The sequence below is a fragment of the Microtus pennsylvanicus genome, chromosome 11, assembly GCF_037038515.1.
Source record: "Microtus pennsylvanicus isolate mMicPen1 chromosome 11, mMicPen1.hap1, whole genome shotgun sequence".
NCBI classification, from domain to species: domain Eukaryota; kingdom Metazoa; phylum Chordata; class Mammalia; order Rodentia; family Cricetidae; genus Microtus; species Microtus pennsylvanicus.
The window spans coordinates 52735042-52752839 of record NC_134589.1 but is presented as its reverse complement, the minus strand read 5'-3'; the positions used below and the strand labels follow the sequence as shown (position 1 = coordinate 52752839).

The 17798-nt window shown below is 47.6% G+C and overlaps 1 protein-coding gene and 4 non-coding genes across 6 annotated transcripts; 4 read left to right on the top strand and 1 right to left on the bottom strand.

The window, feature by feature from the left end:
* The first annotated feature begins 879 nt into the window (after positions 1-879).
* Trnap-cgg (transfer RNA proline (anticodon CGG)) lies at positions 880-951 on the top strand. Its single transcript has one exon. It is a non-coding gene; the product is annotated as a tRNA-Pro (tRNA).
* Positions 952-1413: 462 nt separating this feature from the next.
* Positions 1414-1485, top strand: Trnad-guc (transfer RNA aspartic acid (anticodon GUC)). The gene has a single exon. It is a non-coding gene; the product is annotated as a tRNA-Asp (tRNA).
* Positions 1486-3213: 1728 nt separating this feature from the next.
* Positions 3214-3285, bottom strand: Trnag-ucc (transfer RNA glycine (anticodon UCC)). Its single transcript has one exon. It is a non-coding gene; the product is annotated as a tRNA-Gly (tRNA).
* A 515-nt stretch (positions 3286-3800) lies between these two features.
* Positions 3801-3872, top strand: Trnaw-cca (transfer RNA tryptophan (anticodon CCA)). The gene has a single exon. It is a non-coding gene; the product is annotated as a tRNA-Trp (tRNA).
* Positions 3873-7681: 3809 nt separating this feature from the next.
* Positions 7682-17082, top strand: Aurkb (aurora kinase B). 2 transcript variants are annotated; one of them, XM_075992080.1, is made up of 9 exons: positions 7682-7851; positions 8088-8159; positions 9783-9885; positions 9993-10044; positions 10225-10416; positions 10606-10744; positions 10827-10975; positions 13353-13527; positions 14034-17082. In XM_075992080.1, exons 2-9 carry the CDS (start codon positions 8112-8114, stop codon positions 14205-14207), a joined length of 1032 nt encoding a protein of 343 aa, XP_075848195.1. In that variant the 5' UTR covers positions 7682-7851; positions 8088-8111; the 3' UTR covers positions 14208-17082. The 2 variants fall into 2 exon arrangements, with proteins under 2 accessions (XP_075848195.1, XP_075848194.1); XM_075992079.1 differs by having other exon boundaries at positions 7683-7851; positions 8021-8159; positions 14034-17081.
* Positions 17083-17798: the final 716 nt, after the last annotated feature.

Here is a 17798-nt window from a genome sequence, read left to right as displayed (position 1 = left end):
GCACATTTGCATTTCGTTTTGTAGGGAGCTAAAAGGAATGCATAACGCCGTGGCCTTGGAGTCTGTGAACCCTTCCTCTACCAGTGAGAGAAAGGAGACCGAATGACAAGGAGAAAAACGCCAACACCACGAATCTCAGCGGCGCGGCTGGCTACAGAGGCGAAGTTCAACCCTGCCTTTGTTTCTCCTCCCTAGGTAATCCACTGGCTAACGAGATGTGAAACAGACCCTTCAGGATGTTAATTCATTGTCTTCTCTGAATAAAGACTCAGTTCCCGGGTTTTGCCCACGTTTCTGTTACCCTGGGACAGAATGAGAAAGCTAGACAGGAGGGTGGGCGGGACTCGGACGCTTCGAGCTGGGAGCCCAGGACACGGGGCTGGCAGCGCCCCCGAGGGAGTCTTTGGGTCTCTGGGACTTCTAGCTGGGCGTTGCTGGACGGGTCGCGTGGCTAAACGGTGGACTACGGTAGCCCCGTCCTAAGTTGCTGCAGGACGGCTAACGTACCCAGGGAGTCCAGGACGCGGTCCCCAGCACGGCTCCAAGCCAAGCCAAGCCAAGCCGGTCCACGGATTAACGTCAAAGCTCAAGTCTGGGCCGGAGGACTCCAGGCAGGGCGAGGAAGGCGGAGACCTCAGGGTTAGGAACCGCACGAGTAGTAAGGAAAGCGCCCAGCACGGAGGCGCGGGGACAGCGAGCCTGCACCTCCCACTTCCTCAACGCCACTTCCTGGGAGCTCGCGAGCCGGCGGAGGTCCTTGGCCCCTGCTCCGGAGGGTTTGGCGGTCTCCGAGCCACCCTCCTCCTAGGCCGGCTGTCGCCCAGATGGGAGCACAAGGCACACGACCTCTATGGGCGTCCACAGGGCTCGTCGCACGCCGGCTCGTTGGTCTAGGGGTATGATTCTCGCTTCGGGTGCGAGAGGTCCCGGGTTCAAATCCCGGACGAGCCCTGTCTTTGCACTTTTGTTCGTGTCACCGAGCAGCCTGTGGGCTCTAACTAGCACAATCCGAGCTGACGTTCGGAACACCCTCCAGTTTTAGGCAGGTCGCTCGACTTTTGCTCTCTTCTTTCCTGCTAGGGACCTCTCCTTGGACGCTGGAGGCTGGTATCAGTTTTACAAACATCCATCTTGTTATTGTGGGTGACAGGTGACAGGTGATGAGAGGCCGGAGATATTCTGGGTCCTCTTAGAGCCACGAATTGTCAGAGCTCGGGTTTCGCCAGCCCCGGAGACCATCCGTGCCTCTCGATCACTCCTACTGTCTCCGGCCTTTCTGACTCACTTTCCGATGCTGTTGATTGCGGCCGTGGATTTCTAATTAGCACTCTGGGTGGCTGGGGGAATAGACCGCAGAGCAGCCTCAGCCTAGAACCCAGATCAGGGGTCCGGAGTAAGGCCGTCTCAGCTCACTCCTCGTTAGTATAGTGGTGAGTATCCCCGCCTGTCACGCGGGAGACCGGGGTTCGATTCCCCGACGGGGAGAAGCAAGACATCTTTTTGTTCAGCAATCCCAGTAAACACTGCGCACTGCCATTCGTTGCTTAAATTGAGGGATTTGCTTACTTGACTTCTGGCTTCGTAATATGATTCCACTGCAACTCATTTACCCTGCTATCTCTAGAATTAATAGCAAATATGCTTACAATATGCCATTGACGTGATATTATCCGAGAAGGGATATTTTAAAGTTTTCGTTCACCTATTGTCCAAAAGGGATTACGCTACAGAATAACCCTATTTATCATATCCGAAGTATTCTTTCTCGCAGGCTTTTTCTGAGCCTTTTACCACTCAAGCCTAGTACGTACACACGACCTAGGAGGTTGTTGACCGCCAACAGGTTTTGTTCCACTACACCCTCTAGAAGTCCCTCTGCTCAACCATTAGCCCTCTGGAATCAGGAGTCTCAGTTACATGAGCTCACCACGGCCTGGATAGAGGGCGAACGTAGTAATATAAATCAAGCCCTGCTAATTACACTCCTACTCGGAGTTTACTTTACTTTCCTACAAGCCTCAGAATATTTCGAAACCCCATCCTCCATCTCAGACGGAATCTGTGGATCAACTTACTTTAAACAGCAACAAGCTTCCATGGCCTACACGTAACCATTGGATCTACTTTTCTTCCTATCTACCTCTTTCGACAACTAAAATTCCATTTCACATCCAAACACCACTTTGGCTTTGAAGCAGCAGCCTGATACTGACACGGCGTAGATGTAGTCTGACTTTTCCTGTACGTCTCTGTCTATTGAAGAGGAGCTTACTTTCTTAGTACAACCAGTACATCTGACTTCCAACCAGTTAGCTCTAGAATTATCTTAGAAGAAAGTAATTAACATACTATTCGTTCTATTAATTAGCATCACCTTATCTATAATTTTAATTTCAGTAGCCTTCTGACTGCCTCATCTAAATTTATATACAGAAAAAGCAAACCCTTATGAATCGGGTTTGACCCGATAAACTCCATTCTCTATAAAATTTTTCCTAGTAGCAATTGCATTTTTATTATTTGACTTAGAGATTGCCCTACTGCTCCCCCTACCACGAGCCTTACAATCTCCAACCTAAATTCCACAGCCCTAATTGCATTTATTCTAATCACTGTTTTAGCGCTAGGCCTCGCCTATGAATGATCCCAAAAGTCTAGAATGAACAGAACAATTGGTAATCAGTTTAATTAAAATTAATGATTCCCATTCATTAGATTATGATCTTCATCATAATTACCAAAATGATATCTGCAGTTTTTAATATTACCCTAGCCTTTATCTTCTCATTCCTAGGAACACCAATATTTCGGTCCCACCTTATATCAACCTTACTGTGCCTAGAAGGGATGATACTTTCACTTTTTATCCCAACTACAATTACTTACTTCCCTTAATGCTCACTCAGTAGTTATATTTCCAATCCCCATTGTAATTCTAGTATTCGCAGCCTGAGTTCTACTGGTTAAAATCTCAAAGAATGTAGAGGCTGATTCAACCTTTGCTTTGGCTCTCCCCAGGCATCTGGGTCTGGATTTGCCCCGCAACCCGAGCAGTGTCAGTGTTTCCACACAGGGTGCACACAGGGAGAAAGTATAGGACGCATGTTGCAGGAACCTGGGGGCCGGAGTGACAAGGAGTGACAAGCGTGGACACCAAGACCTTGGAGATAAAGGTTTTTCTGGACAGCAAAGGGGAAAAAAAAAACTAGGAACTGCGTTGGCCGGGAATCGAACCCGGGTCAACTGCTTGGAAGGCAGCTATGCTCACCACTATACCACCAACGCAGATGTTAAGCATCGCTGCTTCGATCCTATTTATATTTATTTTCTCGCGTACCCTTTCGGCGCTACTGTGTTAAACTGTATGATTATATCAAAAGTACGAGTAAGAAAAACAAGATTTAAAGAAACTAAATGAGACGGACTTTGTTCTGCTTTGGTTTTTGTCATGAGCACAGCTGGAATTAAATCTAAAACTCTGTTTGGAATCAGTGACACCATAATGACATCATCCCTGGGGGGGGGGGGGAACGTTCCAAACGTTTAAGTAGCTTCTCTGAGTGAGTTTAGTGTAGTCCAAGACTAAAGAATCTGCATTTCTGCCAAACGTACCAAAGCACATCTCATCGTTCAACCGCGGTCATTTCCACGTGAACACGAGCCTTCCTCGGTCCGAGGACCGTGCGAGCAAAGCCCGAGACCGAGCCTAAAGAGACGGACGACACACTCCGTGCACACGTTCCGTGCTCACTGCGGTGAAGCATCAGTTCACGACACCCGTCAACCAAGGGCACCACGGAGGCCTCGTGGCGCAACGGTAGCGCGTCTGACTCCAGATCAGAAGGTTGCGTGTTCAAATCACGTCGGGGTCATCAAGTGTCCTAATTTTCTAGTTATGTATGTCACTTTAGTAATCGGGCCCTAATCATTACACCTTTTCAGTTTTCTGTTGAAATATTCATTCCTCTAGTTTTAAACATTTAGATATCCTAACAGTAATTGTTAATTAGCAGTCCCCATCCAACTCTTGCTAAGAAAATGTATTTATGGTAATAAATGTTCCTTTTATAGGATAAATTGTAGGAATAATTAATCACTTTAAAAACTATAATAGCTGGGCGAGGGGTGGCACATGCCCTTAATCCAGCACTCGGCAGGCAGAGGCTGGCGAATCTCTGTGAATTCGATGCTACCTGGTCTACAAGAGCTAGTTCCAGACTGTATTTATCTCAAACCACTTTTTTTCGCTTTGGACTTCTTAATTTATGTCTACTGGTGGGGTCCACAATTTTGCCCCGCTATTTGTGCTCAACATCTGTATGAAAAATATAATTTTATATTCTTTATATTTAGAGCGACAACCTAAAGTTTTATGACAATCATGTAAAGTATTAAGCAATTTTTCTGAAGTTGGAGATTTGGCCATCTCATTATCTGCACTTTTTCTTACTATTTAAAATGTTGCCACCGGCGTCGCCCTTCTTGCTTGTTTATTGGTTTGTTGATTTGGGGTTTGGCACGGTTGTTGGGGTTTGCTTTTTCCGTGTGGGCTCCTGTAGCCCAGGCTGGCCTGGGAGCCCTAGGGCTGGTCTAGAACTCTCGTCCTGCCCTCTGCGACTCCCAAGCTCTGCTTCACCGGCCTAACCTTTCCTTGCCTTGACTAGATAAGATCTAGGACGTGAATTCTAGAATTTCAGTACTGTTAAAAAACCTTAGCTGCCAGCACTCGGGAGGCAGAGGCAAGCGGATCTCTGTGAGTTCGAGACCATCCTGGTCTACAGAGCTAGTTCCAGGACAGGCTCCAAAGCCGCAGAGAAACCCTGTCTCGAAAAACCAAAAAAAAAAAAAAACAAAAAAAAAAACAAAAAAAAACAAAAACAAAAACAAAAACAAAAAACAAAACAAAACCCTTAGCTGTTTTTAAAGGGCTCTAGGGGCTATGAAACTTTTTCAAGCATCTCCCCCCGCCCCCAACGGTTGCTGCCTTATCGAAAATTTAAGTCTCGTTGCTGTGTTTTTTTTTTTTTTTGGTGCGGCTGCCAGCGCAGAGCGCCCGTCGCCATTTCTCAGAAAAGTGAGGAAATCAAGACTTTCTGTTCACACTCTGGCGGAGGATGCCGAAGGCGTCCGTCAAGATGAAGAAGAATAAGGATAACGGGAAGTTCAAGGTTCGCTGCAGCCGGTATCTGTGCACCCTGGTCATCACAGACAAGAAGGAAGCCGTCAGTACCCCGTCCCCCAGGTTTGGCAGTGAAGGAGTTGAAATGAATCAGACGTAGCATTTGACTATCAAAACCTTGAAAAGTCAAAAATAAAATAAAATTTAAGTCCAATTTTTGTTTTTCTATTTTGATTTTATTATTTCGTAACCAGTCTTGGAACTTATTGTGCAAACCAAATTGGCTTCTACTTACAGTGATTCTCCTGCCTCTGCCTCCAAAGTGTTGGGATTACAGGAGTGAATGAGACACCATGGGTAAGTCCACATTTTTTTTTTCGAGACAGGGTTTCTCTGTGGTTTTGGAGCCTGTCCTGGAACTAGCTCTTGTAGACCAGGCTGGTCTCGAACTCACAGAGATCCACCTGCCTCTGCCTCCCGAGTGCTGGGATTAAAGGCGTGGACCACCACCGCCCGGCTAAGTCCACATTTTTTAAAGTAGTTTTCCCGTCTCTGATGAACTTTGTCTAGAACACAGACTATTGCATAAAAACGATACTTCCCTCCATACTTCCCCTAAGGTCCTGGAACCATGGACATTTTACCACCTTCAGTTTGTTTTTTAAAAGGGAAAAAAAAGCAGAACAAAAGAAAGAAGTGAAAGAAAAATCCCAAGCTAGCAAACTCTTCTGGCCCAACCCACCTCCCCGTACCACACACACATACATGGACATACACACACATATATACACATATGCATCCATACACACATACCTGCACACACACACACACACACACACACACACACACACACACACACACACACCTTGTCTTCCCAGATAGATAGACAGTTTCACATCCTGATACTTCTTTGCTCCAGCAGCTACACTTTGTCTGTGCAGGAGGGTTTCCCAGTGAGGAATTTGGGCCTCAGAATGCTGCCCACCCAACAGATGCCAAGCCAACTAGAATCTTGCCCCCTTCACCGCACTCCCTCCTGGGCCTTGTCCTGTCTTGTGCCAGATCGGTCACTTTGTCACATGTACTAAGACAGGGACACACAGTCTGTTGCGGAAGTTGCATATGCCCAAACTTTGGAGCCCCCAAAATAGTTCTGCTCCTTCCCAGGTGTGTGAAGTGTCAGCCCTTAGCAGGAAAACCAGGTAAAGTCCCTCGTGACCACCCTCAATGTTACTTGGCCAGAAGAATCTGCATTTACCTTTACTCAGAGATGGGATGAAAATCAAGAGCTAACTCAGTGGGAACTGCTAATTTACAGAATTTGTTTACTTGTTTGAGTAAATGGCTCAAACTGTAGCCTGGAACTCCTGGCAATCCTCCTGCCTCGGCTCCAGAGTGCTGGAATTCCAAACCTGATGCTAGAACTAGAAACGCTAAAGGATTTTTAAGAACGAAACAACAAGGACACACAAACAGAAGATCTGCAGGAGAGTGGATTTGGAGTGTGCCTAGCCAAGGAATGGAGAACACGCTGGTTTTTAAAACAGTCTTCAAACACCACAGCCCTCGGAGAACCAGCACAGAAAGATCAGCGGCAGAAAGCTAAACAGAGCCACCTGTCTCAAACAAAACCCAGATACAAAACAGACAAGGAGAATAGAGAACCCAGAAATACAACCATGGACCCAACAAACAGTCTGCCTGCCTGTCTAACCACGCATCTCATCTAATCGATTGCATCTGTATTGACTTTTCCTCCCTGTCTGTCTAACCACGCATCTCGTCTAATCGATTGCATCTGTATTGACTTTTCCTCCCTGCGTCATATTTCCTCGGAGACAGCTTACTACTGTTTCACAGTATTGCCGTAGTATTTGATAGTTAGGTGATCTAGAGATTAGCCAATGAGCCCGAAAGAATTACAAACTTAATGCAAAAACTATGTCGTATACAATATTATGCCTGTTTCTAGAACGGACCTGAGTAGTCCGGGTTTGGATATCATAGGTTGTTCTAAAGACAATACACCAAGGATACTTAAGGAGGATTGTATATACAAAGAGTATATTAAGGGCAGCATTTAAATTCTCCTGAGAACCAGACATTTTGTTTGTTTTTTTGTTGTCGTCCCCTCCACCCCCAGACGGGGTTTCTCTGTTTAGCCTTGGCTGTCCTGGAACTCGCTTTGTAAACCAGGCTGGCCTCGAACTCACAGAGATCCACCTGTCTCTCCCTCCCGAGGTAAACCGACAGTTTAAGCAGTGGCGGCATAATAAGCTCTCCATCTAAAAGAACAAAGAAGTTTTACACACACACACAGAGAGAGAGAGAGAGAGAGAGAGAGAGAGAGAGAGAGAGAGAGAGAGAGAGAGAGAGAGAGAGAGAGATCTGCCTGTCTCTGCCTCCCGAGTGCTGGGAAAGGCGGGAGCCACCACCGTTCACTTTAAATATTTAATTTTTTTATGAACGAGAAAACAAAAGTGTGAGAACCTTGGGACACAGCCTCAAGATAGAGAAGCAAGCCTCTTAACCCGCACCTTTTTTTGCATCTCAATGAGTTACGTCACCAGAGGCTTAGCCAATGACAGTGGGCTTGCATGGCAGCTCAGCCAATGGACTCAGAGCGGGTAATTTGAACGTGTCGGAGTCACGGAGCTGCGGGACAGCTTCTCGAACGTGCAAGCGCCCAGCCAAGAGGAAGGCAGCTGAGCCGTGGGTTCCCGAGAGCGCAGGTGATCCACGGGGTCGGGCTCCGTGGGACTGGCCATGTGCCAGCCGGGTCGCTCAGAGGGAGGGGTGCAGAGGAGGCGCAGGGGGTGCGGAGAGCAGTGCAGAGGGAGCGCGGGGATGCGCCCCGACTTCGGCCTGCAACTTACTGGGCACTTCCTTCCGCCCGCCCAGGCTCGCCCTCCCCGCAGATCCGCCTCCTCACCTTCCCTCTCTCACCGCTGTTGCCCTCTCTGCCCAGCTCTCCTCCGGCTTTTCCTGGAGAATGGCTCAGAAGGAGAACGCCTACCCCTGGCCCTACAGCTCGCTGAAGGTAAGGTCCTGGCCACATTCCTCGCCCACCTCCCCCGGAAGGCGAGTCCTTGGAGATGGGTGGAGGGCACTGCTGCTGGCCCTCCGCCCTGCACTTCGGCCGCGTTCCCTGAAAGGTTGCCTGCAGAGCCCAGTCGACCCCTTGCAGCCTTTTCGTGTCATATGCTGCCAACCTGAATCTGAGGGCTTCTGTAGAGCCGAGATCTTTGTCACCTACAAATAATAGCTTGGCTGAGCAAGCAGCAGCACTGTGCTTTCGGACCGTGAGTCCCACCCTCCAGGCTGAAAAAACTAGCTCCGCAGAAGTTAGACTGTAGAATAGAAAGCTAATGTTTAAAAAAGGTCCAGGTCTGTCTGATACTTATTTGTGAGGCTGGATATCAAACCCAGAGCCTTGAGTTTTGATGTACCATTGAGCTACACTCCAGCCCTGGAATTGATCTTAACGAGTGGTTGGGACTAAGGATGCAAATAGATTTGAAATGGTGTGTGTGTGTGTGTGTGTGTGTGTGTGTGTGTGTGTGTGTGTGTGTGTGTGTGAATGAATGAATACATAGACCAGTCTATACTGATCACTGGAGGAGGTTTGTAGGCACACTGGCGCCTTCACATCTGTAATAGAGCACACCTGTAGTGAGCTTGGCAAAATAATGGGACCCTGTGCTCCCCCCACAATGAAGAACCCTTCACAGGCTGTTCCCTGTCAGTGGGACCTGGGTATCCTGGACAGTCCATCTGTTTCCTTGTCCCGGCTTCCTCTCCCTACTGCGGAGTCTGAATGAGACACACTGTTACATTTACCCTGGTCACTCCCAGAAGAAATCCTTTGTTACTCAGAGAAGTGGAAAGGGGAGAGGTGGCCAAGGCCATCTGTGTCCCTCAGTACCGCTGGTCTGTTACTGTAAATACTGATGTTACAACTTGGTGAGCTCAGGCTCTTACAGCAGCCTGGATGAATGGGTTGTGTGTAGAACTATCTGGACAGTGCCATGCTTGAGAAGGTTGTGTGGGCCAGGACCAGGGGAATTGTTAGATGTCAGAGTCGATCTTTTTTCCCCTTGTCTTGAGTTTTATTTTTTAATATTTATTTATTATGTATACAATATTCTGTCTGCGTGTATGCCTGCAGGTCAGAAGAGGGCATCAGACCTCATCACAGATGGTTGTGAGCCACCATGTGGTTGCCGGGAATTGAACTCAGGACCTTTGGAAGAGCAGGCAATGCTCTTAACCACTGAGCCATCTCTCCAGCCCTGGGTGGTTTTTTTTCATTCATTCGTTTACTTTGCTCTTTTCCGTTTTTGTTATTTTGTTTGGGGGGTGGGTGATGTTAAAGCAAGGTCTTATTTAGCTCACACTGGCCTTGAACTGACTGTTGCGGATTGTCTTGAACTCCTAAGGGCTGGGGTTACAGATGTGTGCCAGCACACGGGGCTCTCGAGCTGTTTCTTAATTTCCCCTTTCTTATGGAGCAAGGGCAGAACTTTGGGGCTAGGCAGCCAGCCAAATGACAGTGTGTCTCTGTTGCTCTTTGAACTGTGAGTGGATGATGGGTAGCTGAAATGCTGCTTCCAGCTAGGCCTCAGGGACAAGGACACCCTCAGAGCCACCCTTTGCTCCTCAGTCTTATTCGGGCCTGAACACCCTGCCCCAGAGAGTGCTGCGGAAGGAACCTGCTGTGACATCTACACTTGCTCTCATGAACCGGACCAGTGGCCAGTGCACAGGTACCTGGGACAGTGGGGAGAACTGGTCCAAGGGGACTGGAACCTCAGAGAGGGTATAAGGTAAGAATGCCAGAGGTGGAACTCAACACGCCTGCTCTCTCCTTTAGCCGCCCCTGGCCAGAAGTTGTCTGAAAATGTCAGTCGGGGCCCCACTGCCTTGTAAGTACCCCAGAGCAGGTAGGGGAGCTTGAACAGTGGTTGGTGGGGCTGGAATGGCAAAGTTAAGGGGTTAGGGATGGAGAAACGTGCAGCTGATCGAGGAGCGAGGAATCAAACACCTTGAGGATCTAAGCCAGCCATGCACTGAGCTAGCGCCTTCCCCCCACTTTTTTTAATCAGGCGGACCCTCACTATTGACGACTTTGAGATTGGGCGTCCTCTGGGCAAAGGCAAATTTGGAAATGTGTATTTGGCCCGGGAGAAGAAAAGCCAGTTCATTGTGGCGCTCAAGATCCTCTTCAAGTCTCAGATCGAGAAGGAGGGAGTGGAGCACCAGCTGCGCCGAGAGATCGAAATCCAGGCGCATCTGAAGTATGCTACTCGCCCCGACCCCGGCCCCTCTGCAACCTAATGGCGTCACGTTCCTCTTTCTGCAATCCCAACCCTGTCTGATACAATGGGCCCACCTGCCCAGCTCCTCCTTACCACTCCCACCCCAATCTCGGTCTCTGCCCTCTGTCTCCTAAACGCCAGCCGAAGCTTCCTCTTTCTTTGCCCCAGACATCCCAACATTCTTCAGCTCTACAACTACTTCTACGACCGGCGGAGGATCTATTTGATACTGGAATATGCCCCGCGTGGGGAGCTCTACAAGGAACTACAGAAGAACCGAACTTTCGACGAGCAGCGGACAGCCACGGTCAGGACCCAGTGTGGGCTGTGAGGCTGGGGCTGTTGGCGGAAGTGAAGGCCTATTGACCTTCTGTTGTGGACCCTCTCAGATCATGGAGGAGCTGTCGGATGCCCTGATGTACTGCCACAAGAAGAAGGTCATTCACAGAGACATAAAACCTGAGAACCTGCTGTTAGGTCTCCAGGGGGAGCTGAAGATTGCGGACTTCGGCTGGTCTGTGCATGCCCCCTCCCTGAGGTATGGTGGGGCTAGGGGACTGTCCCTGGTGTGCGGCTGTGACATTCTGTATAAAACTCTTCTATAACTGGTTGGTGGTGGCGCAGGCCTTTAATCCCAACACTTAGGAGACTGGCAGGCAGGTCTGAGTGAGCCTGGTCTACAGAGCTAGTTTCAGGATAGCCAGGACCGTTGCACAGAGAAACACTGTTTCAAAAAACAAAATAAAAATATCTCGTTTCAGCCGGGCGATGGTGGCGCACGCCTTTAATTCCAGCACTCGGGAGGCAGAGGCAGGCGGATCTCTGAGTTCGAGGCCAGCCTGGTCTACAAGAGCTAGTTCCAGGACAGGCTCCAAAGCCACAGAGAAACCCTGTCTCGAAAAAGCAAAAAAAAAAAAAAAAAAAAAAAAAAAAATATCGTTTCTCAGGATGGAGTTTGTCTCCCTGCAATATAGACATAGTGATATTTTTGGGGTTTTGGTTTTTTGGGTTTTTTTTGGTTTTTTGTTTTTTTTTTTGCTTTGTTTTGTTTTTGTTTTCGAGACAAGGTTTCTCTGTAGCTTTGGAACCTCTCCTGGAACTAGCTCTTGTAGACCAGGCTGGCCTCGAACTCAGAGATCCGCCTGCCTCTGCCTCCCGAGTGCTGGGATTAAAGGTGCATGCCACCACCGCCTGGCTTGACGTAGCGATATCTTTACAGAAATAGGTGATGCTATGATTCATGCCCTGAATTTTCTAACCTTTTCTATTAAATATTGGGCCCTCTCCCACCACATCATTGTGAAAACTCCCACAGTGACTGATTAGAACTGAGACAGGGTCCTATGTAAATGACTTCAGACTCTGTGTAGCCAAAGTTCACCATCCTTGCTTTTACCTCCAAACACAGTAAGATTAGGCTTGTGTCACTCTGTCAAGTCTACCCCTGCCAACCCTGTTCACTAAGGAAATATGGCCTCGCTGTGCTGCCCAGGCTGTCCAAATGAGTGTCTGGCATCACGGGCACATGCTGCCTGGTTACCCATGGCACATTTTATTTGGTTTTGTGTGTTTGCGGTATTGAGGATGGAACCCAGGGTGTTGCCTGTGCTAGGCAAATGCTCTCAGTGAGCCACACCCCTCAACACCTCTTCTCAGTGTTTTAACGTTTTGTCGTTGTTGGTTTTTTTTTTTGTTTTTTTTTTTTTTTTTTGAGACAGGGTTTCTCTCTAACCCTGGCTATCCTGGAACTCAATTTTATTTTATTTTATTTATTTATTTATTTATTGGTTTTTCAAGACAGGGTTTCTCTGTGGCTTTGGAGCCTGTCCTGGAACTAGCTCTGTAGACCAGGCTGGTCTGGAACTCACAGAGATCCGCGTGCCTCTGCCTCCCGAGTGATGGGATTAAAGTGTGTGCCACCACTGCCCAGCTTTAATAAGCATTTTTTGATGACTTTTGTGCTTTTGTGTTTTGTCTGCCTGTATGTCTGTGTGGTGTGAGAGTGTCAGATCTTGGAGTAATAGACAGCTCTGAGTTGCCATGTGGGTGCTGGGAATTGAATTTGGGTCCTGCAGTCAGTGCTCTTAACTACTGAGCTCCCCCCCCCAACACCTTCCCAGTTCTTAGACAGGATTTTACCTGGGAGCCCAAACTGGCCTCAGACTGACAATTATCTCAGCCACCTAAATGCTGGGATAAGCCAGGTGGCTCATGCCTTTCAATCCAGCCCTAAGGAGGTGGAAATCTCTGAGGTCGAGGCTGGTCTCTTCTACCTAGTGAGTTCCTGGCCAGCCAAACCTATGTTATAAAGAGACCCTAGCTCAGGATAAACAAAACAAAAAATTTACCACGCATTGGGATTAGAGGTGTATATCACAGTATCTGGTGACTGCATCGTGTCTAATGCTCCGTGGTGTTGCACAGTGAAAACGTGATCTGATTTAAGTAGCATGTGCTTGCTGGGTGTTAGAGATATTTTCTGTTGTTTTTCTTTGAAATGAGCATTGTCCTCATCTCTGATTGTTTTATTTTTTTATTTATTGAGATTAAAATAGCCGGATAGTGGAGGTGCACACGTTTAATCCCAGCACTCGGGAGGCAGAGGCAGGCAGATCTCTGAGATGGAAGCCAGTCTGGTCTACAGAGTGAGTTCCAGGATAGCCATGGCTACACAGAGAAACTGTCTCAAAAAAATAAAATAAAGAAAAACTAAAAAAAAATAAAAATAAGATATTGCATTAGTGTGGCCATGCTGGAGCCATGTTTGCCTATTTTGGACACTCTGATTTATACCATTACCATATCCTACTCCAGGCACTGTCTGATTTAGATGGACACCCCACCCCAGTGCATCTTGGGGTCTCTGGATTGCCTACTAATTTCTGGTACCCTACCCACTTTCCTCATCCCACCAGGAGGAAGACCATGTGTGGCACCCTGGACTACCTGCCCCCAGAGATGATTGAGGGGCGCATGCATAACGAAATGGTCGACCTATGGTGCATTGGGGTGCTCTGCTATGAACTGCTGGTGGGAAACCCTCCCTTTGAGACTGCTAACCACAGTGAGACATACCGTCGGATTGTCAAGGTGGGATACCTCATGGACTCTGTGTACTGTGGCAGCCAGGGTCTGGGGTGGGCCCCGTGGATTTATAGGACTCTGCAAAGGCTCCCTGTTTGTGAGTACTTATTTATGCCCTGAAAACTTCATACAGGTATACAATGTTCCTTGATTGTATCCACTGTAGCCCCCCCCCCCCCCCCCCCGCTCCACAGACACACATACACACACACACACACACACACACACACACACACACACACACAACTCCCCCACCCTTCTCCAAGCCCCGCCCCCAGCTCCTTTCCCAACACATGCCCCACCCACCTTCATGTCTTTTTTTTATAGCCCCCTAGACCAGCTAGTGCTGCTGCCTGCATGAGTACCAGCAACCTCCCAAAGGAAAATGGCTCCCCCGCCCCCTGTAGCCATCCTTTGTGGGTTATCCTGGGGGTGGGGTATGCACAACTCTCTTGATAGAATGAGTAGCCAGAGTAACACAGACAGAACCTTTCTGCCTTCCTGGCCTGCAGGTGGACCTGAAGTTCCCCCCGTCTGTTCCTGAGGGTGCTAAGGACCTCATCTCTAAGCTGCTCAAGCACAACCCTTCAGAGCGGCTGCCCCTGGCCCAGGTTGCAGCTCACCCTTGGGTCCGGGCCCATTCTCAGAGGGTACTGTCTCCCTCTGCCCTTCAGCCTGGGTCTTGATTTTTGTCTCTGTCCTTTGCTTGGTTTTCTTTGTATATTTGTGTATATTTTCTTTGTATATTTGTGTTGGGGGAGGGGAGGGTTGTATATGACTATGCACAACTCAACGTTCTAGGGAATCTGACCCCCCTTCTGACCTCCACAGGCAAAACCAGGCTTACCTGGGGTGCACACACATGTAGACGAAACATAAAACTAAAACAGTGCAGGAGCAATGGCTCAGTAGTTAAAAGCACTGGCTGTTCTTCCAGAGACCCAGGAGTTCAGTGCACAGCACCCCATGGCGCTCACAGCCATCTGTAACTCCAGTCTGGGGAATCTGCAGGTGCTGCGCATGGATGTGGTACACAAACATACAGGCCAAACGCCCATACACAATCCGAAACCATATAGTCTGATTTCTTTCAATTTGCCAAATGTTATTTTAAAATACCATGAGCCAAAAATGAATTTAATCCAGTTTGTCTATGAAACATGCTTAGCCTAGCCTATCTTAAATTCAGAAAAAATATGTAGCCCAAAGTATATTTTATAATGAAGTCTTAAATATTCAATTTTTTTTTTTTTTTTTTGGTTTTTCGAGACAGGGTTTCTCTGTGGTTTTGGAGCCTGTCCTGGAACTAGCTCTTGTAGACGAGGTTGGTCTCGAACTCACAGAGATCCGCCTGCCTCTGCCTCCCGAGTGCTGGGATTAAAGGCGTGCGCCACCACCGCCCGGCTATTTCAAGTTTTTTTGAATACTGTATTGAGAGTAAAAAATAGTTGCTAGCCAACATTGTGAAGCCAAAACACCAAGTTAGCTGGGCGTGTTGGTACATGCACTTAAGGGACTGAGTCAGGAGAATTGCCACAGGTTCGAGGACAGCCTGGTCTACATAACAAGTTCCAGGAGAGGCAGTAATGCAAGTCTAACCTTGCCTGCTCTTGGGGCTCTTCTCCTCTGTTGGGCGGCCGTGACCAACTGTGGTATGGAAGCTCGTGCTTCATTTTACTAGGTTTTATTTTGTTAGGTTTGGTTGTTATCTCTTAGAAGCCTTGGTTGGTTGGGTTTTTGTTTGTTGCTATTTTGTTGTTGTTTGTTTGTTTGTTTTGGAGACAGGGTTTCTCTTTGCTTTGGAGTCTGTCCTGGATGGAAATAGCTCTATAGACCAGGCTACCAGGCTGGCCTCGAACTCACAGACATTTGCCTGTCTCTGTCCCCAAGTGCTGGGATTAAAGTCTTTACCACCACCGCCTGGATTTGTTTTTTTTTTTTAAAGACAGGGTTTCTCCATGTGGTGTTGGGATCTCTCTCTCTTTCTCTCTCTCTTGACCCAGCTGGCCTCGAATTTATAGAGATCCACCTGCCTTTACCTTCCGTATGCTGGTATTAAAGGCATGCTCCACTACCACTCAACAGCTATAATCGGTATATTATATGAGAAAATAATCTTTATTTTTTGTTTGTTTGCTTTTTGTTTTTCAAGACAGGGTTTTTCTATGTAACAGCTCTGGCTGTCCTGAAACTCATTTTGTAAACCAGGCTGACCTTGAACTCACAGAGATCTACCTGCCTCTGCCTCCAAAGTGCTAGGATTAAAGGTGTGTGCCACCACCACTCCAAAAGAACCTATTTTTTATATAAAAAAAATTAAAGTGCTGGGCGATAGTGGTGCAAGCCCTTTTCAATCCTAGTACTTGGGAGGCAGAGGCAGAAGAGTCTCTGAATTCAAGGCCAGCCAGCCTGGTCTACAGAGTAAATTCCAGGACAGTCAGGGTAACACAGAGAAACTGTCTCAAAAAAAAAAAAAAAAAAGTTAAAGATGTCAGGTTGGTACAGACCTTTATTCTCAGTGCTTGGAGACAGAGGCAAGCCGATCTGAGTTTGAGGATAGCCTGGTCTAATAGAGTGAGTTCCAGGCCAGCCAAGATTACCTAGTGAGACTGTTTCAAAAAATATAATAAGTCGAGGGGACTGGAGTGATGGCTGCTCTTCCTAAGAACACCCAGGCCACAACCAACTGTAACTTTAGTTCCCTGGCACCCGACACCTGGTCTCTGAGGGCTCCAGGCACAGACATACTTGCAGGCAAAACACTCACACATTTAAAAGTAAAAAAGTCAACATAGGTCAAACCCGGAACAGTGGCCCATACCTTTAGTCTTAGTACACAGGAAACAGAAGCAACAGGATTATCACGTGTTCAAAGCCAGCCTTAGCTACAGGGTGAGATCAGATTAATAGAAAGCTGTATAGTCAAGGAAACTGCACAGCCCACAGAGTGAGAAGTCTTTCCAGCTGCACACACATCTCATGATGAATTAATAGCTAGGTTCTATGAGGTATTCCAAAAAATAGGCTAACTGAATAGATGGTACTCAAAGGAAGCCAATAGATACTTGAGAAAATGTTCACTTCCCTCATCCCTCAGGGAAATGCAAATGATACGTGCTTTTAGGGCTGTGAGGTGGCTCTGCAGGTAAAGGTGCTTACTTACCACCAAGCGATGACCCCAGAGTTCCGTTGCTGGGAAACATGGTGGAAGGAAGGAACGGACTTCTTCAAGTTATCCTCTGACCTTATGACAGGTGTGTGAGTGTAAAATGTGAAGACAGAAATGGAATGGAATCAGGAAATGAAATTTATATGAGAACAGAAGGGGGAGGAGGATAGGGAGGAGTGGGGTGAGTCAGAGCAGCATAACGGGGCTAGATAACAGTTCAGAGAAGAACCAAGGTGTGGGTCCAAAGAACCCAGGTTAGGCAATTCACAGCCACTGACAACCAAATGTGACTTCTCCATGGGATCTGACATCTTTTTGTGACTTCCACAGGCACCCACGTGTGTGCACACAAGAACATGAATAAAAAAGAATAAAGAATAATGATATATATGCTTGAAAATGCCACAACTAAGTCTATTTATTTATATTCTAATATTAAAAAATGATTTTAAGGAAATCCACAATTTGGTTAAAGTCCTCACGAGCCAGTTACTTGCCCCAACCTGTCAGCTAGCTCTCAAACTCCAGAACACGACTCTGCGGGTGTCAAAGGTTCAAAGCTTAGCACCATCCTATCTATGGACTGCATGCAGTTTATCTTAAGGATGTATGCGTGTTTGCCTGCATACATGGAAGTACAGCATGTGTACAGATGGTGCAATTCACCTTTGGTTTGTTTTTCCAACAAAGAATTTCTCTATTTAACTCTGATTGTCACTTTGTAGACTGAACTGGCCTCGAACTCCGAGATCCACCTGTTTCTGCCTCCCAATCGCTAGGATTAAAGGTGTGTGCCACCACCGCCCAGCCTATGCAATTCTTAATTCAGATCTCTGCTGAGTTAGAGTTACATCTGCGTGCGATACATTCAGTGAGAAAAGCACATTCCAGAATACAATTACATTTAGGGAACGTCATAATTTTATGTCATTGGTGGGCAGTGGGTGAGGTGGCGGAGGGGACAGTCCTGAGGCAGGACACTTACCAACCTGTGAACATTTTGCTCAGGCAACAGTTGTCCCCTCTTGGTTCTGCTAATGCCCACCTGCCCTTCATCCCTGGAGGCTCTGACTCCAGGACCTGGGCCCCTGAAATGTGGCACCTCCTG

Bases quoted from the DNA above. Each gene is read 5' to 3' on its own strand.
- Aurkb (XM_075992080.1), top strand. From the start codon at position 8,112: ATGGCTCAGAAGGAGAACGCCTACCCCTGGCCCTACAGCTCGCTGAAG. The intron at 10,045-10,224 runs GTAAGTACCCCA...TTTTTTAATCAG, and splicing joins AGTCGGGGCCCCACTGCCTT to GCGGACCCTCACTATTGACG. The intron at 10,976-13,352 runs GTATGGTGGGGC...TCATCCCACCAG, and splicing joins GTGCATGCCCCCTCCCTGAG to GAGGAAGACCATGTGTGGCA.